The sequence below is a fragment of the Astyanax mexicanus genome, chromosome 3 (genome assembly GCF_023375975.1).
Source record: "Astyanax mexicanus isolate ESR-SI-001 chromosome 3, AstMex3_surface, whole genome shotgun sequence".
Taxonomy (NCBI): domain Eukaryota; kingdom Metazoa; phylum Chordata; class Actinopteri; order Characiformes; family Acestrorhamphidae; genus Astyanax; species Astyanax mexicanus.
Genome location: NC_064410.1, coordinates 18294095 through 18317484, shown reverse-complemented (window position 1 = coordinate 18317484; position 23390 = coordinate 18294095). Strand labels below are relative to the sequence as shown.

Sequence of the window (23390 nt, the reverse complement as noted above, 5' to 3'; positions counted from 1 at the left end):
GAACTAACTAAAGCTTTGATGTAGCTAATGTAAGTTCAGCTTTAGTACACCAAAGAAAATGTTTTGATATAAATTGAAGATAACATATTCTACAACATTCAGACCATTTCAGAATGAGCAGTTTAGGGGCTCTGTCACTTTTATGCAAATAAGCTGTTGCTGGCCATGCCCCATGTTTATGCTGAGTGTTCATCATGTTAGCAATAGCTTGTGCTAAATGGGAAAAAACAGACAACCTAGTTGATGCTTAACTGCGACAGAAGCACAAAACTCATTTAAAAGTACTTACATTTTCCTCATCAGCTGACTTGCAGTACAGATCCCTCACTCAGACAAAGTCTGCTGGCTAACCCTGCTGTGTACTGTCTGAGGATCTGAACCAGCAAACCAAAACGGTGTTTCTTTACCTGATCTGGTGGGGGTTGACAGGTTAAAGGTGATACCAGGGTGGTTCTATGCTGGTTATTTCATCACAATAAGGGAACATCCAAACAGCTTACAGAAGCATCTGATTCCTGACACTAATTTCTCTTGCCTGATTTATAGAAAATGTCCAGATTTTTTTCTCTCACTTGGAGTGCTTATAGGGGCAGTCAAGACCCAAGTGTAAATACAACAGCATGCATGAGGTTTACTGACTATGTCACCTTTGAATATTTTATCAGAAATTTGTGTTGGGGGACAATGTAAAGAACTGTAAAATTCATTCTGTCAAAATGTAAATATTGAAAATTAGAGATATATAAGGTTTTTGTGTGACTGATATAGAGGATATTCAAATCCTCAATATTTTTGCTGAATTAAAAAAAAAAGTATCTTTCCCATCATATCTTTGAAAACTACATTAAAACACAGCTCATTTTTTCCACCAGAGCTGCAAAACTATGCGTTCAGAATTGTTCCTTATTACAGGATTCGTGGACTTTATTGTGTGTTAGCCGTCTAGTGGTGCTGTTCGAAATCTCAATAGTATTTTTGATTCCCTGTACAGTTCACTATCAAACACCCATAATGCACTGCAAAATACTGTGTGTGCTATTGTGTACAGACTATGTATGCTGCAAGTTCCATTGTATTCCATATTGCAATGCGGTGACATGTCAAACATTCTCAGAACAGCACAAACAGATGGTTTGTTTTTTGGTCGGTCCCTAGACAGTTCACTATATAGTAAATTCTAAATAGTGAATAAGTTAAGCATTCCAAACACGGATGACGTGTCCTCATTGGGCTGAGAACAGTGAACTCATCTTCTCAACTGTTCCTCAAAAGCATTGTGACCCTGAGAAGACGTTACTGGGACTAACTAATGCTTTTATTTAGCTAGTGTGGAGTTCAGCTTAAGTAGACAAAATTTGAAAATTCAAGTACAATACAAATTCTCCCCCTTCCCTCCCCACCCACCCCTCCCAAAAGTCCCCGCTTTCATTTGGATATAAAATATGAATTTTTGTTCAACAGGGGCTTATTTATAATTCCACTGGGAACAGCACCAGAGAGAGACACTGACCTACACCTGAGAGAGGGAGGGATGAATTCATTCATTCAATTTTTCCACTCATTCACTCATTCATTCCTCTATGCACTCATTCATCTAGCTACAGCTTTCAAAATTCACTCAGTGGTTCAGAAATGAAAACACACACTCAAAAAAAAAAAAAAAACAACTCAACTCAGAGTGTGTACATCCACAATGTTCCCTCCCTGTCCACAGTGATTAAGGTCTGTCTGTGTAAACATTAGCAAAAAAAAAAATCATCCACTCCAATGACAATATTATTAATTAAATTTCATCAATATTAAAAAAAAATGATCCATTCTCATTATTAGGTAAGCCAGCAGTCCATGCATGTGTGGTCAGGCCCCCTTGGTTATGTCCATTTCAGCATGAAAGCCACCCTGATGCCCACAACGTATCAGAGAGAGTCCGAGTCTAGCAGGTTCTGGGTGAGGTCATAATGTCTTCCTTTTCACGTCTCCGCCCTGACTTTGAGTGACATCTAAAAGAAAAAGACCATGATAACAGCAAGGATCAGTTTAATATATAAATATAAATATATATTATTTTATATTTTACTTTATGCACACAAAAAAAAGAAAGCAACAGAAATGGGGGGAGAAAAACACTTAACACAACATTTATGACAGATCCCAAACACACACAAACATTGGACTACAAACATCTACAGGAGGACAGACATGCAACCACCACCGAAAGGACGGACAGACGGACAGACAGACAGACAGCCACCAGGCAGGCAGTGGAGGGGGGTGTGGTTTAAAGAGGATTGGAGGAGCGGAGAGAACGACGGAGGGGAGGGCCACTGTTTACCTGAGAAAGCGAGTTGCAAGTGAGGAGGCAGAGCAGCCTGAGCACCTGACATGAGACCCTTTAACAAATCTGAGGAAGGATGGACAGAAAGATATAGAGGTAGATAGATGGACAGCGAGAGAGAGAGAGAGAGAGAGAGAGAGAGAGAGAGAGAGAGAGAGAGAGAGAGAGAGGGCAGACATTGGGGAAGCGAGTAAAGTGATGAATGAGGACAAGGATAGACAGATTCAGGTGAAGGGAGGGAAATAAATGATGAGATCAAAGAGAAAGCAGAGATGGAATAAATGAAGAAAGGAAGAAAGAGGTAAAAAGCAAGATAAGAAGAATGGATGAACAAAATGAATCAAATGTTTGATGAGAAATACAAACAGGCTAGCAGCAGAACAGTCCAAAACACTACATGAACCAACAGCAGCACAGGAGACAAGCCAGAGACACAGACACACAGTACAGTGTTTGATCTACAGCATTAAATACAGTACAGTGTGCAGCACTGCAGTTCTCCAGGATCCAACATTCAAACCTCTTATATTTTACTAATAGAAATGTACACTTTGTGTATCCAAAGAGTAAAATAAATGATATTGGGGATTAAAAAAATCTGCTTTTGGTTATTTGTGGAAAATGAGAAAAGACTAAATGTTCCTTTGTATGTAGCAGAAAAATGTTTTCCAAAAAATTCTATTTGAGGCTGTAAGAGACGCTGCAAAAACAATGATAAAACTACAGTGGGTACGGAAAGTATTCAGACCACTTTGCATTTTTTACTCATTCATTGCAGCCATTTGCTAAAATCAATAAAAAAAATTTAAATTAATGTACACTCAGCACCCCAGCTTGACAAAAACAGAAAGTAGGGAGATGGGAGAACTATCACTGCAGCCCTCTGTAGAGAAATAAAATGAACCTTTTAGATTTTAGCAAATGGCTGCAATAAAACAAAAATGGAAAAATTTAAAGGAGTCTAAACACTTTCCATACCCACTCTATTGGGCAGTCCTACCAGTGTTTGGGGTTTGGAACCCAGCCTTTGAATTTTTGGTAACAGATACAAGGGGAACAGGTAAATAGCAATGTAACCAGTTGTTTATCATACACTTCTGAATCAGCCACTGATTTCAGAAGCACCTTTCACACTTGACCAAGGGCATTTTCACACCAGCTCTATTTGACCCGGTTACAACGGACAACGGGTTTACTACACCACACATCCCTTTGAAACTCTGTTTTTATACAGGCACAAACCTAAATGCACCAAAGAACACTGCTGCACTTTTAAACAAAACAAACCAAGGGCAAAAATGCTCTAAGTAAGTGAACTGATCAGCTGATCCGGATCAGAGAAACAAACTACAGATGTGAAAACACCCCAAGTGTACCAAGACAAAGCATACCCAGGTCCAGAAAAAAAAGGATAGTGTGACTATACTTAAGTGTAAATATTTTATTTTATGTTGTGTATGTTTCTGTTCTTCTGCATACTAAAGTGGGATTGTGCACCACAATTTGACTTATCTGCAGCAGCAGGACTTCCTTACAGGACACTGCTGAGTTCCTGTGGTGCTACAATGCTCATTATACAGCCACTTTTCACACGAACTTGAAAAGTGTCAGTCTGCTTTAACTCTAGCTTTAATGGGTTTATTCAGTGTTTTCATTAGGCCTGTAAATGCTGAGGGCTACCAGTTACTAATTACCAGTTACTACTGATTACCTGAAAAGTATTTAGTTCTACGTTAAATGGTTCCAATCTGACACCAGAGCACAATTTATTGAAAAAGAAAATTTAGTAAGAACCTCTTAAAATGATTCTTAAAGGTGCATAGATTTATCTGTGTGTGAAAGTGAGTGTGAGAAAATGAGAGTTAGACTTACTGGGGGGTAGAGTGTATCCTGAGCTGGTGGGGTTAGCTGAGTTGGCCCCTGCGGCGGTCACTGTGGGTGTGGGGAGGTTGAGCAGCCCAGGGAACTGGAAAGGCAAAGAGACAGGCACCAGCCCCCCGAGCATCCCGAAACCCAGAGGCAAATTTGGGGCCCCTGAACCCAGCAGAGCCCCACTGGAGGACGACACCTGGAGTAAAATAACACCGATCAGCCCGCAAATCTGAAAGACGGCATCAGAGCTAAACACCTTAGGTAGCCTTTTTATAAGAACTTTTCTTGAACACAACTGAACATGATCTCTTGCTGATGCAGACAGTTATGTTAGATATCTAAAATACTCTGGGAACATATTTTGATTGAAATGTATGTATAATACTAAACTTCAGTGTTAGGTAAGGCTGCAGCTAAATATTATTTTCCTTGTCGAGTAATCTGTCAATTATTTTTTGATTACTCTATGACATAGGTCAGAAATTGGTGGCCCGCAAGCGTTAAACATCTGGTCTGTGATGTTATTTGAACTATAATAAAAAAAAGAAAAAGGCTTCTATGGCGAACTTTTGTTTACACGCTTCCGTTGTCTCTGTCGCGCTTGGCATGACTTTAGTTTCTGCTCAGGCTCCCTTTCTCATTATAAGGCCTTTTTTCTAACTATAACTCAGTTGGAGCAGTGGTAGTATATTCGACCGCGATCCTCACGACCCGGGTTTGATCCTCGCGTGAGGAGCGGTGTGTTTATTTATTTATTTTCTTTCTTTCTGGGTTTACCTGCTTCATTTTCCAAAAACAGATTTTTTTTTGTGGCCCGCCACTTAATGGCTTGGAAAATATCTGGCCCGCGGCCATAACTAATTGCAGACCCCTGCTCTATGAGCACCTGCTTAGGTCTGCACACCTGTGAATATCACCCTGCATAACAAAAGTTCCCTTAGCAAATTAAAATAAGGACCCATTAAACACAACTATGAAACTTGAGCTTGATAGCCTGATTATAAATATGTAACCTAATTATCTTTTTAACAATAATCCTTTTATATCACAATAGAAAGTTAAAAATAAAATAAAATAAAAAAGTAAAAAAAACAAAAAAAAACCAAACAAACAAAAAAAACAAGATATTAAAGGAAAACAACTAAACAAACTAACGGGCAAAAATATAACTAAAAATAGAAGCCTCTGTCCCAGTCCCAAGTTGCAGAATAGTAAGTAGCAGACGTCTTGGAGTCATTAAGGGAAAAGTTTATCACAGAATGTGTACTGGCTACATCGAGCGAAGAGAGATACAAATGCTGGACTTTTGTGTAGTGCATCACTTACTGATTAACTGATGTTGAAATTTACAAATGCACTCATTAAACCTCTCTGAGAACAGTGTGCTCAGGATTTGAAGGCACAGTTTTTTAATATTCTGCTTTGGGTTCCCTGATGTTCTGATATTTGTAATGGAGTTACAGCTCATAACTGGGAGAGCAGCTGCCCAGTGTTTCTCATTGCTCCTTCTGTCCCGTCACAAGACACCTGACCTGTGGCTTGTAGCGGTAGGATGACTGTGCATTGTGCAGAAAGAGCAGGGTACGCATGAGCGAAGGGTCGCAAATCGTGCCGGGTCAAATTACAGTTCTTATGGGCTTGAAAAGTGATTTAAAAGTTTACAACAGAGGATGCTAGACCAAAACAAAAAGCTACAAACACTGGACCCATACAATCATCACCAACAGTGCCTTACCTGTGGTAGCTGAGAAGCTGATGCCGAGGAAACGGACGCCAGAGTCTTAGTTCCCTGATTAATCCCACCTGCAAGCCTTTGGCGTGGCCCGTGATTGGCCGAGGCAGCGGCGGGCGACGCGCTGGTTGCTGGGGACTTGATGATGGAGGAGGGAGTGCTTGTGAGGCTGCCGCTGTTCACCTGAGAGGAGTTCTTCTGCTGCGCTGCAGGGGAGCTGTAACCGGCCCCGACACCTGAGAACCCGGCGTGGAAGGCCGGGCTTTTAGTAGAGTACTGGTGCACGCTGGGTAACGTAGATGGTCTGAGGGAGGGAGAAGGTGATGGAGAGCTGGTAGCCATGTTGGGGACAGATACCCGGGGGGTGAGTTTGAGGATGGGGGAGTTGGCGCTGTGGGGGGATTTAGTGAGTGTGGCCTGCATGGGGGTGATGAAGTTAGACTGCTGATGCTGTGGTTTGGGCTGAGCGGGCGAGGGCGCGGGACGAGGGGACTCGTTTTTGGGTTGAGGTGTGTGTAAGGCCTGTGGCGTTTTGGCAGCGAGGAGCGAGGAAGAGCATGAAGATGCGGAAGAAGACGAGGGCGAAGAAGTAGAGATCGGTCGAGCCTGAGATGATGCCGACGCTGCCAAGCTGACATCGCCGATTCGACCGCTGTTATTGCTAGATTTGTGGAGGCTTGTGGGCGTGGCCATGGGTGATTTCCCCACGGGTGAACTGAAGCTCTTGTGAGGGGGGAGGAGGGGCGAGGCAGTGGGCGGTGGCCTTGGTTTGGGTGGTGACGGCGTAGCGGGCAGGTTCTGCTTGTTACCAACAGCAATCCCGGGCCGCTGGGCCGTCAGTAGGGAATGTCTCTGTGCTTGAGACAAAGCGCCCGCTCCTACCTTCACCCCCACCAAGCCCTCGCTCCTGACAGCAGAGGAGGCAGAAACTGAGACTGAGGAAGGACGCGAGATGGCGGGAGATGGGGAGGAGGACGAGACTAAGAGAGGGCTGCCGGTGGGCAGCGGCACAGACGGGGCAGTAGTGGTGCTGGTCTTTTTGGGAAGTGGGGTTGTGGAGGGGTGGGGAGTCGTGGGACCAGAGGGTTTGGGGTTGGAGGGTTTGGGTCCCTCGGGAGATGCTGGACTGTCGGACTGAATCAGACCCTTGGCAGCGCTGCTGAGCAGAGCCAGAGCCTGAGAGATGGAGTCGAGTGATGGAGCACCACCCAGATCCTCATCAAGAGAGTCTGAAAGGCAGATGGGCTCGGAGGGGGACAGTGGCCGAGCCAGCAGGCCAGGCTCCACAGGGGCATGCTGCTGGACCCATACACCATCCTGAGAGAGAGAGAAAGAGAAAGAGAGAAAAAGAGAGAAAGAGAGAGAGAGAGAGAGAGATTTATCCTCTTTTAATCCTTTAAGAGTAATGTCTATGATCAAATCATGCATCTAATAAAATGATTTTGTGCACTAGCACAGGGGGTTTTCAAACTGGCATCTAATAAAATGATTCTGTGCACTAGCACTCTTGCAACTTATGTCCCCCTTGGCACACTGAAATATTTTTTATTGTTTTTTGCAATTTAAAACCAAATACCGCAAGCCATCATTTTAGTCATCTCTTTACATTTCCTTTAAAAATTAAAATAGATCTTAGATCGGGCCCCAAAAAATAAAAAAAGCCTGTACCCAAAAACCCACAATTCTTTAGTGCGTAGAGTCTTAAAACCTTTTTGACAACAATTCTGAATGGCAGGGGCCTGTATTTCCTGATTTCATGACACCATTACATTGATGTTTGCCCTGTCTATATCATTAATTGATTACATATACAGTCTAAGCTTATGCAAATGCCCAATACTGTTGAGTGTTTATACTTGTACATTGGTGTTTTTGTCACTCTGGAAATAAGGTGCTCCGACAAATCAGAGTTGTATGCTACAGCATAGATTCAGGCAGTAGCATAAATGTGCCTTTAGGTTTGCTTTTGTTGTGTGCATTCATTGTGCATTTAAGTAATCCTTTAATTAATGTGTTTAAATATATTATTATGAACCACTTACCTTTGGTTTCATTTTTGGAGTGGTGATTATCTTTTTCTTCACCCTAAAACAAAATAATAAATTGATTAAAAGATTATTTTAACCCAATCCTTACAATAGTATCCCAAACATCTTGGTCAAACCCTTGGTCAAAACTAGTCTGCCTGTGCTGATGAGACTCACAATAAACCACAACATTGTGTCCTTTCATCAGGCTACTTACGTGTTTCCTGTGAGATGGCCATGGGCCACACGGCTCTCTTTAATCAGCATTCTAGAAACACCACATGACAGGAAGTGAGTGTGTGAACACCTCTTCAACATTTAACTCAGCAGAGCTATTCTAATAGTACATTTACATCAGAAAAGCTATTCTAATCATTACTTTTCTTGAATAAACATTTAATTATCTACCACATATGAAAATATGTATGATTCAGGACCAACTATGAAGTATTCAGTATCTACCTTAAGTAATGTTAATGTTAAAACTATTCACTAACTAAACAGTTCAGGCTACACTGCAGTACACGGTAGTAGTTATAAATAGACATCAATATTTATAAATGTTTTTCCTAACTTGACAATCAATAATATTTAGACAGAATTAACTGATGAGTAAAGTGTAAACCTACAGTACATTACAATCAACACTGTCAATTAAAAAAAAATAAATAAATAAAATAAAAAATAAAAAAAAATCAATAGTGGGTCAGTGCAGCACAACAGCAGCTTTCTAAACCAAAGCCTCACGCTCACTAACCTGGCCTGCATCCAGCCTTTAGGCCAGAGAGGTTTGACCTCAGTCTCCATAAAGGCTTTGAGGTAGTCTTCAGGAGAGGGAGAATTCTGGCCCTCAGCCTCATAACAGCCCAGCTTCGCTCTGACCAGATTACACAGCAGGGCCCTGCCGACAAAAACACACAATACAAAAAATGTGTCTTACTGTCTATAACAAATATTTAGGTAAACGTGTAGCAGTTTTACACTGGAGAACATGACTGAGTCTGATTCAGGTTTAGCTTCTTTACCTGAGTTTATCATCCCACACAAACTTTTTCCGTGGACCCATCACCCGTTTACCCGGCCTTTCGTCGTCTTCATCCTCCGAACCGTTCCGCTCTCCATCCTCCGACATCTGCCTGCCAATCACACACAGATTAAACTGTAATGCAAACTTACCTGACTGCTTTGTTTACTTTCAAGTTTAACATTTCACTTCTTATATGTTATGTTGGCAATGATCTTTATTTTTTAACGCAATTAATTACGTGATCATGTTTGACCCCAACAGAATTTTTTTCTAGAGCAGTTTGTTTGTGGTAAGAATGTGATCTGGTGTCGATCTGACCCAGCTATCAAATATGCTTCTTTTTAATTGAGCTAAAGTGCTGATAAGTTGCAGTTTAATCTGATATTACCCAGATAATATGATATGAACAAACTCGGTCTCTGCTGCTTCATGCTGGTTATACACCAAGAGAGCGGTATATGCAGCATTCACTGCTCACAGCCTTAACACTCTCTGTTTAATACATCTGCGCTGCACGTCCCATTGAAAACACTGGTTCAATGGTGCACATTTTGTTGCGTTGCGCAAGTTACCAATTAGCTCATTGAGTACGGTCCCCACTGTGAAAAGGCTCTACATAAAGGAGCTAAACAGCTGAGAAAGCACTTACTTGGCCACCTTGGCCATGCAGTCCATGTTGTAGCGAGCAATCTGCTCAGGCATGGCGCTGCAGACGGCCAGTTTGAGTTTGAGCAGCGGGTTCTTCAGCCGGTCATCCTGTACGTTCAGACTCAGCTTCTTCAGACGCTTCAGCAGAGCTTCTTTGTTGCAGGGGACGAAAGCCTCCAGGTGGGAATAGACAGCGGCGCGAACCTCAGCCGGCTGCTCCTGAACCTGAAGCTCGATACTGAACAGTGGAAATAACACAGAGGAAATAAGGAAGTAGCATAACAAGGTTATTTAACTGCTTCGGTTATTTCATAGAAATGTAACTGATAATACTAATAGGTAATATTAGGAATAGGCACCAATCAGCAAAAACATAATTAATATGTTATTACAGCAATTATTATATTTTCAATTAATTAACTTAATTAATCTAAATAATGTTTTTTTTTTATGAAAACGATTTACCATAACAGATATATATATATATATATATATATATATATATATTTTTTTTTTTAACACAACCCTCCCCTACACTACATAGTACATACTTCAGGGCATTAATCTGCACCAAACAATACCTGTTTCATTATAGCAAACAGTTACTTGAAATAGAATATTATTATTTGTACTTAAATTCTAGACTTAATTTAAAATTTTGTGAAAAGTCTAAAATAAAGTGAAATCCTCCTTGCCACTAAAATAAGACGATGTCCCAAACCACACATTTTAGTACATTAATAAACGCAGTTCTAAAGGTTGTTTTTAACAAACTATTTAGTGTGGTAGTGTCTTGGTACCAGGTTTGGACACAGCCCTGTTTATGTGTTGATGCAGCTTATTTAGTTTAGACCACGTCTAACAAACACTGGACACACTCTCACCTTTATAAAGACAACTGAATCACAACTCATCTGATTAAAAAGAGCATGGACAGATCTTATTAAATATACTAAACTTAATATGGATCTACTTCATACTACACAAAACATCCTGCATTACAGTACTATTTAACACTGGATCAGGATATACGGACTGATGCCACATGTCCTGAGACAAACATGGCTCAAGTGAGGATCTGGATGTGTTTTGAGCAGGTTCAGAGATTGGTTGGGCACAAATGTATGCCCCAAGTGCAGTGTTCAATTAAAATTAATGTGAAATGATCTCTCTGTAACTTACTCTAGGAGGATGTTGTTCATGTCCAGCGTGAAGAACTTCTTCCTTCCCTCCACGTCAAACTGCCGAGATGCCTGAATACACCAAAATGCACACATACCTCATTAAAATAAGTTCAAAAAATAAAATGAAACTGGATACAAATTGAACAAGAAAGAGTCACCAGAGTTTCAAACCCTCACCATACTGGGGCCCACAGACAAAATAATTGCTGAAACAGATGCTGTAAGTACTATATATATATAAGATGGATGATCACAAACCATCAAACCAAACTGAACTGCTCAAACGCACCAGGAGTGACAAAGTTATCCAAAAGCAGTGTGAAAGACTTTTGGAGGAGAACATGCCAAGATGCATGAAAAATGTAAATAAAAACCAGGGTAATTCCACCAAATATTGATTTTTAATTTCTTAAAATGTTATAATTATGAACATTGTTTGAAGTCTGAAAGCTCTGCGTCTTTATTTTATCCATTTCTCATGTTCTGCAAATAAATGGTCCAAATGACAATATTTTTATTTGGAATTTGGGAGAAATTTTGTTTGTAGTTTATAAAATAAAAACAATGTTAATTTTACTCAAACATATACCTATAAATAGGAAAATCAGAGAAACTATTTTAGAAACTTAAGTTAACTCTTATTTTTTTCCAGAGCTGTATATCTTATAGTGCAAATACATTTTACACTCTGCTGAGTGTTTTACAACAACTGAACTATGTGTTGCTGTGTAATGTTGCTGGCCTAGGGAACTTTTATTATGAAGCCCAAAATGGCACATAAGCCATTATATCTAACGACTATCTGACGACACCAACTGTTTTGAGCTGAATTAATGGCTGGGGTTTGATGGAACTGGACGGCACTGTACTGGTTAGATTAGCAGGTTCTGTGATTTGATGTGGATTATGGCTATAGTTTACAATATTATTTTTTGTGATTAATTTATAGAAATTAATGCATTAAATTTGACTGCTCAAGCATTTGAGGTCTGTTGAGAGAGAGATCTTTCACTAATTCCTAGGGGTGTGACGAGATCTCGTGGCAAAAAACGTGACGATATTTCTTGTCAAGCTTAAACCTGTCTCGCGGAAAAAATAAATAAATAAATAAATAAACATTTTAGTGTGGACTTTTTAAGAGGGATCTGGCAGCGTGTGTGGTGGCTGAGCAGTGAGAATATTCGGGCATTTGTATAGAAGATGCTTCTGCTATTTTTAAGTTGTATGTCTGGCTGCATTTTGTCTCCAGTGGAAACAATAAACGGTAACAGAGTGACCAACAAGACACAAACCAAATGTAAATACTGAAAGTAAATCGAGCATGTGACTGTTTCATAGGCAGCTGTACTAATCCCTTAGCTCTGTACTGTATTTAAAAAAATTCTGTCTCTGTTTGCACTTCAAGCATAGTCTTAATATGACTGGTTATGGTTATACATAGTTAAATTAGATTAAATTAGACTTAGGAGAAAAAACACAAACCATAGTCTTAATATGACTGGTTATGGTTTGCACTATATAAAAGTTTTATTTTTATTTTTTATTCTTATTTCTATTTCTTATAGAATCAATGTGTGAGAGAACCCAGTCTGTTAAGTTTGCCTTATATGATTTTGTCAAATAGAACAAAAATAGAACAAATAGTTTTCAAGCCTTTTTTTTTTCTTTTTGATGTTTTCTTTAAAATTTTATTTTTAAATCTTGTCTCGTTCTCGTGAACCCAGTATCGTGTCTCGTGATATTATTGTCTCGTCACACCCCTACTAATTCCTCAAACCCAAGTTCAAACAGCACCATGTCTGGAAACTCATACTTCACCCACCTTGCTGTACCTCTTTCTGCACTGCTCTCTACCTCTCTCTCCTTTCCTTACTTTTCTTTCCTCCCTACTCTTCATTTCATCCTCCTCCTCCTCAATCTCATCCTTCTCCTCATTCTCATTCTCCTCCTCATTCTTCTCCCTTCTCTGTGCTCCACTATTCACCTGTATGGAGAAAGTCTTTAGCAGAGAGAGAAATAACTCCCTACACTAGTGAATCTCAGGGCAGGGCTCAGGACCTTTTTTACTGAGCCACCCTGCTCCCGCTTCTCCCTGCAGCACTGAGGAGCACTTTATTGACCACAGTACAAAAACCAGACAAAACAAGTAACGAATAAATATATTGAACTCAAAATCTTAAAATATGACCTGATGTTTTTAAACCAACACTAAAATCCAAAGATATGCATATACATAAGTTTCAATTGACTTGACATGTCAGATGCAGGAGGAGCAATGGACAAATAACTCGTATGACTGTTTTTAAGTAGTATCACTTTCTTTTGCAGCCTTTACCTGTCCCTTGTTTGAGATGTGTTGGTGAATCAAAGCCATAATAACGGGTACTGAAGACGCATCTCTTCACAATTTTGTTCCACCTCATGTACCACATGTGATGTGAATGACAATAAAATCTCCTTGAATGAAATCTCCTAAGTACCTAAATTAGCACCTATCTTCTAGATATCCATACTGACCTTTGAATTTATCAGTAGGTAAGCTTAAGATGTATTTTGCTTCCAGTTTAGTAACCAGTGAAGTACTTTGGTCATTCTTGAGAGAGTGTCTGCTAAACACCCTGAATGTTAATGAGTGAATGATTCACATAACTTACAACACTCTTTTTTTTTTGTACATTATGGACACAGACTGCTGCCAAAGGCTGTCAGTCACAGAAACAAATCCTAATGGTTTCCCAACCATAGACCTAATAATGGATGTTTTTTAATTAAACTGAAGATACCAAACCTGTTCTACTGCCATCCAGCCATCGAAATGGTTACAGGGTTACAGGACAAGTCTGTCCACTTACCGCTCGCAGGTCCTCTATACGCTTGATGAGGGGGGCAGGCAGACCTTCTGGCAGTGGAGGAGGGGGCATGACACCAGTCCTCTGTATCCGGCCAGGAGTGCCTCCTCTCTGAACACCGGCGCTGCCGTTCTCTCCCTGGCCTGGACTGGAGGGCTCTGGAGGATCCAGCAGTGCAAAGTCCAGATCACCCATCAGATCCTGAAGCATCTCGTTGTCATTGGCCGAACCCAGCAGTGACATCACAGCGGGGTCGTTGGTGAGGTCGGCCATGGAGAGGTCGTTGCCCGGAGTGGCAGTGTTGGAGTTGACCAAGGCTCTGTTGGTGTTTGTGGGTGCACGTGCGACTTTGAGGGCGGCTGGCGGCACAGGACTCTTCTTCTTCATCTCCTCTTTCTCACGGGTGAAGCGTCGGATCATGGCCGCCAGCGAAAGAGAGTCCTTCATCAACTTCTTCCTCTTCTTTTTCTCAGGCCGGTTCAGCGCCGACACCCTGAGACCAGAGAATAGAAACCAGTCTCTTAAGTTTCAGGTAAGAACACACCGATAACACTTTCTCCCTCTCCGATACCGATGCCAGATATTAAAGTATTAGTCTATATAGTGTATAAAGACCTGTACTGACTTTTATATCTACACTCTAAAGAACAGAGGTACGATATGAGTACTTTTTTGTACTTAAAGGTACACTCTTCATAATTGTACCCTCAAAAGGTACAATACTGGTTTTTACAGGATCAGACTTGTTCCCTCTGAAGTACAACGTAATTTCTAACAGCAATAAGTACAAATTTGTACCATTTAACCAGACAAAGGGTACATTCAGTATTCTGTATCACTGTGCTAATAAACAATATATATTTTATTTGCACATTTTTTATTTTAAAGCCAGACAATTTTGGATCATCAAGTTTTTTTAGCCATATTTAGTTGATGATAATGTTTATAAACTTTAAAATCTTTATAATCTGGCATAAAAAACATGTACAAAAAAGTACCTTTCAGTAAAAGTCCTTTTTTGTACCCCTCAATATAAGGTACAGCCCCAGCGACAAGCTTTGTACCCTTTTAAGTACAAATCTGTATTTACTTTTCTTAGTGTGTACTATTTATATCAAACTATACAGTGCACTGTATTTATTCAGTTTTTTGAGGTTTTCTTTTGTTAAAGGCGTTTTTTGTATACACAACGCATTTGCATTAACATTTGCCACAATGCAGAAACAAATGGAAGTTGGAAGGAAGACAAAACAGAGTAAAAAGACTAGTCTTGATTGATTCTTGAAGACTCACCCTGGTTTTGGTACTCGATTCTTCCTGGGTTTCTTTTCGTCTAAAGACCCATCTTTCTTCTTTCTCTTCTTAATGAGTCGCTCTTCAACATCCTTCAGTTTCTACAAAGGAAACAGAAACTTATAAATAAAGAATTGACACTCACTAAACACAAAAGCAAAAAAAAAAAAAAAAAAAAGAAAATTAAATATTTTTCTTATTCTGGTCTGATTCAACAGGATATTTAATTCAGTATGAGAACCTTGAAGTGGTTTTCATTCTTGCTCCCTTCCTCAGACTCGGACTCAGAAGCAGCTCTGAACTGCAGGGTTCCTGTGTTGATGTAGAATCCTCCGAGTTTAGTGGTGAGTGATGCAGGAACAAGCTCATCGTACTGCAGAGGAACAACACAGGGGAGGGGCTAGTTTAGTAACCAGCCAACCAGAAAAGAGCTGCAGACATTCTGGGCTGATTTCTTACACAAGGATTAAGCCTAGTCCTGAACTACATCACATTATACAACAAACTATTTTAATTAAAAGGAAAATATAGTCCATGAGGAGGCCCAAACTCAGTCCAAGCAAACTGGCCCTTTAAGTGTTGCATTAAAACAGTTAAGAATAAGAGTAAGAATAAGAGATTAATTTAAACAAGGATTATTAAGTTTCTCTTCACTTGTACAATAGTAAGAACATTCACATGCACTTTAGATAAGAGTTTTTTTAGGGTATTCGCAGGTATGAGGAAATTATATTGAACCCTTTTTTTTATAAATTTAAGATCAATTTTACTAATACAAAAAGACAAAAACACATCAATATTAAATTTACATTGTCTCACACACAAATATTTAAAAAAGTTTTCCACAAACAAATCTGAAACTGTATTCATACCCCTTGAACTCTCACATTTCATCACCTTACAATCCCAATACACTTTATTACAGCAGGCTAAGATATGCTCACACATCAGCGTTGATCCAAAAAAGTTTGTCTAACACACTGCTCGCTTATTTCCAGTACCGCACTCTGTTTTTACTCATGCACAGGCTAAGACATCCCAAATACTCCTGTTAAGAGTTTACATACACAGAGCTTTTATGTCAGTAATCAGATTTATCAGTTTTTTTACACCTTACTCTGAAATCTGAGTATACTGTTTACAGGACTACCGTAATAATCAGATAACTGCAACAACAGATGAACAGATCTTTGTGTGCATATAACTGCACACACTCATTATATACAACCGCAACTACAGACCGCAAATATACTGTGTTCTTGCGCTTTGGGTTTAGCGTAAACTAGCTGTGAGATGCTCAAGTATAGTCTGATCTACGGAGAAAAAAGGTTATGCAGTCAGCACTGCTGAAAACTGAGCCATACTCACAGCCTCAGAGTTGTCAATGAATGGATCGGTCTCATCATAGCCGTAACCAATGTCTATGAGGTCCTGCACTCGGTCCCTCTTCTTCTTTCTTCCTGTGTTGCCCTATCAGACAAGCAGAGTGGATCTCTTTTGAGTACAGGTATTTATTTCAGATTATCCATAAAATAAAAAAAAACATTCCAACAGGCCTTTTGCAATATAACTTTTGGACAATATATTGTCCCAGAAAAGACTGTAATAAACAATACTATTGACATACAATGGTATTAAAAGTTTGACTAATGTCATGATTTTCCTTTATAAATCAATATAAATGCTTGTTTAGATGTGCAATTTTAGTCAAAAATATCATGTAGCAGATGAACACAGTGATATTTGAGAAATTAAATTAAGTTTATAGAATTTACAGAAAGTGCAATACTTCTTTTAACAAAATTAGGCAGGTACATAAATTTGGGCACGCTGGTCGTTTTATTGATTTAAGTATTTTTAGCACTAATTACTGGAACAAAAAATATGTTTGGTAAGCTCACTGACCCTTGACCTACATACACAGGTAAATCCATCTATGAGAAAGAGTTAAGGTGGCCACAGAGCAGCTCCAAAGAACCTACAACATCTTGCTGCAGATGATGTCACTGTACATCGTTCAACTATTCAGCACACTTTACACAAGGAGAGGCTGTATGTGAGAGTAATGCAGAAGAAGCCTTTTCTGAGCACACGCCACAAACAGAGTCGCTTGAGGTATGCTAAAGCTAAAACACACTTGAACAAGCCAGCTTCATTTTGGAATAAGGTGCTGTGAACTGATGAAGTACAACATTCTAGAATGACCATCTCAGTCCTCAGACCTGAATATTACTGAAGATATGTGGTGTGATTTAAAGCGGGCTGTTCTTGCACAGAAACCAATGATATATAAAGGAAAATCATGAAAATGATCGGGGTACCCAAACTTTTTCATACCAATGTATGAACCGAGTATGAGTACAAAACTTTTTGTACTCTTGAATGTGACACCTATTCAGAATAAAAAAAAATTAAGAGCATTATGTAATAGTGTAGTTGTTAGTGTAAAGTATTGCAGTGTGACAGCTTTTTTTTTGTTTTTTGTTTTGGGACAACTACATTATATAATCTTTTTTTTAACGTTTCCAAACAAGGATAACTTTAAAGAAATTAACACATTATGTTTAGATAAAAAAATAGATAGCAGTAGTTTTACTCCATGCGTGCATGCTAATTTCCCCAGTGTCATCATGTGACGTCATGACCACATCAGCCAATCGGATAAGGCTTTCAACAGGAAACATAAATATAATGAGAGTCAAGGTCATATCATATAAATATATGATTGTGATATGTTTTGTATTCTATTACAGTTTGATATAACGACTTGTTTACAATATCACAATATATCGGAATATATTGAATCATAACCCCTGTATCAAATTCACATATTTTACAGCTCTCGCCAAATTCCTGCCAACCACAGCCCTACTGTAGAAAGTTTTTTGCATTTTATTGCTATTGTTATCCAATAAAAATACATTACATGTTACTTTAATTCTTATGTATCAGAAATAGTATTGCACAAGAGCAAAATTACAACAGCAAAACTGTAACCAGGTTTAGCATCCCTACTGAAGTATCTCATAACAGTCTCCTACTTACATATTTACTCTCAAATTTCTTGGCCAGAGCTTCAACCTCTCGTCTTTCTCTGTCCTCGTCTGCGAACGGGTCGTTTGGGTCCAGCGCTGGGGTCAGCCCTTGTGAGGGAACTTTCTTGGCCTTTTGGGAAACAATGCAGAAAAGAATGAGGAGATGAACAGAGAGACACAGACTGAGCACAATAAGGGGAAATGACTGGGTGAACTCTGGCTGGACAGACTGTTAGCTCTTCCCAAATTAGGAAAATTAATGTGTTTATAGGTAACACTAATGAAATCCTGTCCTTTCCTTTTCCAACACATGCTAAACTGTACACATGTCTGTAAATAAGCACATCCAACCATTTAGTAAATGTGTGAAAAAAGAAGAATTGTCACTAGGGGTGTAAAATCACAGAGCACCTCACAATAAATTTTCGCGATTACGATAACACTAGACAATTCTCTACGATACTTTACAACATCTTTGTTACTAAGAAGGATAAAATATTCCTAAATAACCAAAAAACAGGAATTATGGTATCAATAACAGTTTTCCCCTAATTTATGCCATACCTCCATGCGCTGACCTCAACTTAAAAGTGCACATAAAAAACTGAACAGTATTTATTTTCACTAAAAATTGAGTGGGAGATTTAACCAATTAAAACCAGACATTTTGTGCAGCTGAATTGATGACTGCTAATAAAGTAAGCACAAAAAACTGAAAAGACAAATGTAACAGATTGTTACAACTTTTTGCTACTTAATGCGAAGAAGAAAATTTGAACTGTTCTCATTTTTCGCAACATTTCTCTCAGCTATCATATATTTTGAGCAAATATTAAATTTTTGAAGCACAACAATGACAACAACAACAATAATAACAATCATCATCAGATATTACAACAAAAAAAAGTTAATTGTCAGTTTTTTTTCAATATAGTATAGTCCATTTTTAAAGTTTTTTTTTTTTTCTCTTCTTTAACTGGACAGGGCTTGGCATCTAGTTTATGTTATCTGGCCAACTGAACATTTTGGCTATTGCAGAGCACTGCTGTAGTTCACCACAGTAAACCTCTGTCCAAAATCAACCTGACACCCAGGTCCTGAACATTTCCATGACCCTGATGACTAAAAAACATTTAGACAGCGCTTAACAACTAAAGCCATGAGTACATTGTCTCACGATGAGCCTACAGCGCATTAATAGCTTGTTATTTTTTTATGATTAATTATTTATTAGTGGTTCTCAACTTTTTAAGCACAGATTCAGGTGTTTTTCCTGCCTTAGAACATTTGATCTTACTAAGACACCAATTACCAAAAATAAATATTTTTAAAAGGTTAAACCAGTGTAAAACACCTAACAAAGCCATACTAATATCTTGTGCTGGTACTGTCCCTGCACAACCACACTCGACACTGATCGGGTTAGTAACCAGTCAAACAGTCTACAATGAACCAGTGACAGCATGTAAACTTAACAGGTAGGAATCTAGAAAAATGGGTTCCAGTCCTGTTTCTAGAGAACCCTTCTAAGACAAAGAACCCACTTTATCTGCCTAATTGGCCAAATAACAAGACATTATTTAAAAATGGTTTGAAGTAAAGCTTAAATGATCATCTAAGATACTCTCTTCTGCATACTAATACATTATGAAGCTTTCACTGCCTCTAAACTTCACAAAGAGCTACCTAGAACTATTGTTGGGAGCTTCTCCTCTTCTACCACACGTGATCTAACTAAGCAGACAAGGATGATCTACTGAGATCATGCTATGGTTGTTAAACACAGTAAATCACTGGTAATGCATCATAACGATTTAATAAATACCATGTGTACTATATAGAGAGGTATTTAGACCAGTGAGGCCCAGCACTGATGCTGAAAACATTTGCAACACACTTTATCTAATTAAACAATTAACAAAACATTCTTAGCTTTCAGTAAAACTCAATTAATCTTATGTGCTGCTGCTCTGGTTAATAAACGCAACCTGTAAATTGTAAAAAAATAAATAAATAAATAAAAAAGAGCTTTCTAGAACCAGTGCTGGAGCTTTCCCCTCCTCTACCACATATGATCATCTAACTAAGCAGACAAATATGATCTTCTGAGAGGCTGATCTGTTTGGTAAACACAGTTAGGCTATGATGAATCTATAAAAGCATGTGAACTTTACTGAGAGGTATCTAGGCCAGAGAGTGGCAGCCCCGGTCCTAGAAAACTTAGAGTTAACCCACTTCTTTATCCTTCCTAACTAACTAATCAGTCCATTACCGAGCTCTTCTTGCACTAAAGATGGTTTATCAGGTTTAACAGTTGAAACACTGAACTCTGAGAGACAGAAAGACTGTTCTGTAGTTAGTTTAAACAGCCCGCCAGCCTGTTATGAAGCGGTAAAGCTCCCCGGTGTGTATGTGTGATCAGTGCACTGGTCTGGGTGAAGGTGTCTGGGCCTTGCCTGCTGGACGAGCTCGCTGTAGCTGAACTCTGCGGACCCGCGGTCGCTCGGCTCGGACAGGCAGAGGTTCAGCCGCACTGTGGGCTCTGGGTCTGCTGGAGAACCGCCGCCGCCGCTGTCTCCGCCACCGGTACCACTAGTACCACCGCTCCCCGGGGCTTTCCCTGCCCCGAATAAGCCCACAGTCCCGGCCCCGGCTCCTCCATCCCTCGGGAGGTGGTGAGGGTGAGGATGAGGATGGTGAGGGCTGCCCTCGCCCTCCTCCTCTCTCCGCCGCTTCTTGGATTCAGGAGTGGCGCCGTACGAAGCGAGGGTCACGAATGGGACTTTTCTGGGGTCAGCCATTGGAGTTCTGGCCGTTCCGGCCCTCTGCTGGTCCCGTTCCCCCCCTCAAACTCTGTAAAGTAGCCGAGCGGGCGGGCAGGCGGGCAGCAGCAGCCTTTAGCTGAAGCCGAGCTGCTATAACTCCCCAGCCGCTCACCGCGCAGCTCCCCCCGCACACCTACAACACAAACTCCCGCCGCCGAGGAGCGCCGTCTCTCCGAGCCTCCCGAGTCGCCTTTCCGCACCAGAACAGGGGAGGTTCAGTCTGTCTTCAGCTTCACGAGACTGGGGGTTCCAGCAGCATCCGCGGTGGCCATTTTATCAGCGCTGAACGGGTTTATTCTGCTGCGGGTCACCGGGCCTGCGCACTGCGGCCGCCCGGCGGAAATGGTGGGAAATTACGCGGGGTGAAAAAGAACCAATCAGAGCACAGAGCGCCTCTCAGAGCCCGCCCCTCTGAGTTATTATAGTTCATTTAGTCTTTGTTTATTTTTATCGTGAATATCACAGTTTTAGTAGCTTATTTTACCCTCTGGAGTCCCAGGCATTTCCTGGCTGCATTTAGCCGGTCAACCTGTGAAGTCAACACTTATCACTGACCTGTTTACAGAAATAGCTCCTGTCCCAGACAGCAAAATTATTTTCAATCAGTGTTTCCATTTCTAATGCACTAAAACAAAGATGATTTCTGACGTCATAATTGATTTATTTGTGCACATCGATTGCACGTTGATTCAGCGTCAATTCACCAGGGGTCAGTATATGGGGATATGTAAGAGAATTAGCTAGTTCTTTTTTACACATACAAGAACATACATAGGTTCATATAACAAAACTTACAATTAAAGGGACTAGAGGGGAAAAATGTATTTAATTCTTGGAGTCATGTTTTGCCATAAAACACCCACACAGACACCCACCCACCCACACCAACAGTCCAACAGTATATTTATTTAAGGCTATAAATATAGACAGGATGCTAGTATGTACAGCCTTTTCTGCTTTTCAGCTTACTATTGTCTGCATCTCAGATGAAGGCCAGGTTTACCTTTGCATTTATCAGTGCACTCTAAATCCCTACACACACAGTGACACTCCCAAATCTAAATACACCAACAGCAAAACTCAGAGGTTTGTAGTTCATTTGGAGAATGACAGATGAAGAGTGAATGGGTCAGAATTAGACAGTGATTCAGTGTCTTAAAATCTTAGTTAATAATTAATTAATTAATTATTTGAATGAACATGACAGCCCTGTAAATACAATAAATACAGCCTTCTTCGTTTCATGCATCTTGTTTCAGACGTGTACCTAACATTACCTGTGGATGACTGTCATTTGTTAACCAATGTAATACCTGAGATCTTTTTCGAACAGAATGAGCTAAAAGACACCAAAAAAGACACATATTTTCACCAATGTATAAAAGTATGGTTTCAGCTGCTCCAGAACTCCAAAGGCCTTGGCAGTGAAGTATATAACTGATTAAATAAAAGCAACTAGCTGATCCGGGATCTGTAATAACCAGTTATAGAGAGTAATAAACTGGTGTAACCGCTTTTCCAGCAGGGTACCTACTGAATGGTGCAGTCACCCAAACATTTACCTGATCATCAGTCTAATCCCTGGTGATGCCATAGCCATCTGTAGGGATCTTACAATATGATCTCACAATATGATTTCACAAATATGTCACCCATGATGAGGATTAAGTCTTTTTGGGAAGCACAGTTTTCTGATAATTATTTCAAATGTGTCAAATGCAGTCAGAGGACAGACATTTATTGGCCCTCTGCATAACTTTTAAGAATAGGCCTATATTCTGTTGTATATTCATATCAAGTCAAGTGAAGTAGTAGAGCAGGGAGAGAGTTGAGCATCCTCACAGGGTGTATGTATAGTACATTGCAAGTTAGCTAAAATAAAGAGGCGTTGGCAAATGAATGAACAGAACGGCATTTAGTGTTAGAGCGATCCTTTGCTCTTTCTGTATCGTGTCACATGTACCTTAAAATTAAATTAGTTGTTTTGCAATAAACATGACATTTTCTGAATTCTACTTATATATTTATTTTAATGATATTTTAATTATTTATTCATTTTAAAATGAGTAAACCGGTTGACTAACTGCGCATGTCTCCAGTAGAGCGGTAGAGGGCGCAGCAGATCCAGAGGTAACGGATAACAGCCATTGACATCATGTCTATGCATACAATAGGCACTATTTTATATTTTAATATTCATCATTTATAATTTATATTATTTAAAAAATACAATACTCACCAGAAGCTGTGTGATGTCACTTCCAGTTTTTTTTGGAGGGAAACCTGTACATAAAAGCCTCCCAAGCAGAAGTGTTTTGTTATTTGCCTGGCTATTTCTTGCTACAGAAAAATGCAGTTAATTGTATTGTACTTAGTAGCAAGCTTGATTCAACATTTCTGAAACTTTGTTGGTTAAAATTAAGGTTACAGAAACCTAAACCTGCCTGTTCAATTGAACTTGAAATTGTTTTTTATTTTCTTTTTCTGCAGCTTTTACTTTCTGCCTTTTGAATGGTTAACTTTTAAAGCTGTACATAAAAAAGTGAATCTGTGTATATGTGGT

The 23390-nt window shown here is 39.7% G+C and overlaps 1 protein-coding gene across 4 annotated transcripts; it reads right to left on the bottom strand.

Moving 5' to 3' along the window:
• Nucleotides 1-1676: 1676 nt before the first annotated feature.
• ubn2b (ubinuclein 2b) lies at nucleotides 1677-21170 on the bottom strand. 4 transcript variants are annotated; one of them, XM_022682889.2, is made up of 17 exons: nucleotides 20459-21170; nucleotides 18013-18132; nucleotides 16336-16437; nucleotides 15209-15340; nucleotides 14968-15068; nucleotides 13678-14167; nucleotides 12648-12809; nucleotides 10824-10894; nucleotides 9643-9879; nucleotides 8992-9102; nucleotides 8724-8867; nucleotides 8184-8234; nucleotides 7982-8024; nucleotides 5943-7256; nucleotides 4208-4403; nucleotides 2333-2401; nucleotides 1677-2000 (listed from the first exon to the last, which is right to left on the bottom strand). In XM_022682889.2, exons 1-17 carry the CDS (start codon nucleotides 20801-20803, stop codon nucleotides 1954-1956), a joined length of 3735 nt encoding a protein of 1244 aa, XP_022538610.2. In that variant the 5' UTR covers nucleotides 20804-21170; the 3' UTR covers nucleotides 1677-1953. The 4 variants fall into 4 exon arrangements, with proteins under 4 accessions (XP_022538610.2, XP_022538612.2, XP_007229852.3 ...); XM_022682891.2 differs by lacking the exon at nucleotides 2333-2401; XM_007229790.4 differs by lacking the exon at nucleotides 12648-12809 and having other exon boundaries at nucleotides 20459-21169.
• Between the last annotated feature and the right edge of the window lie 2220 nt (nucleotides 21171-23390).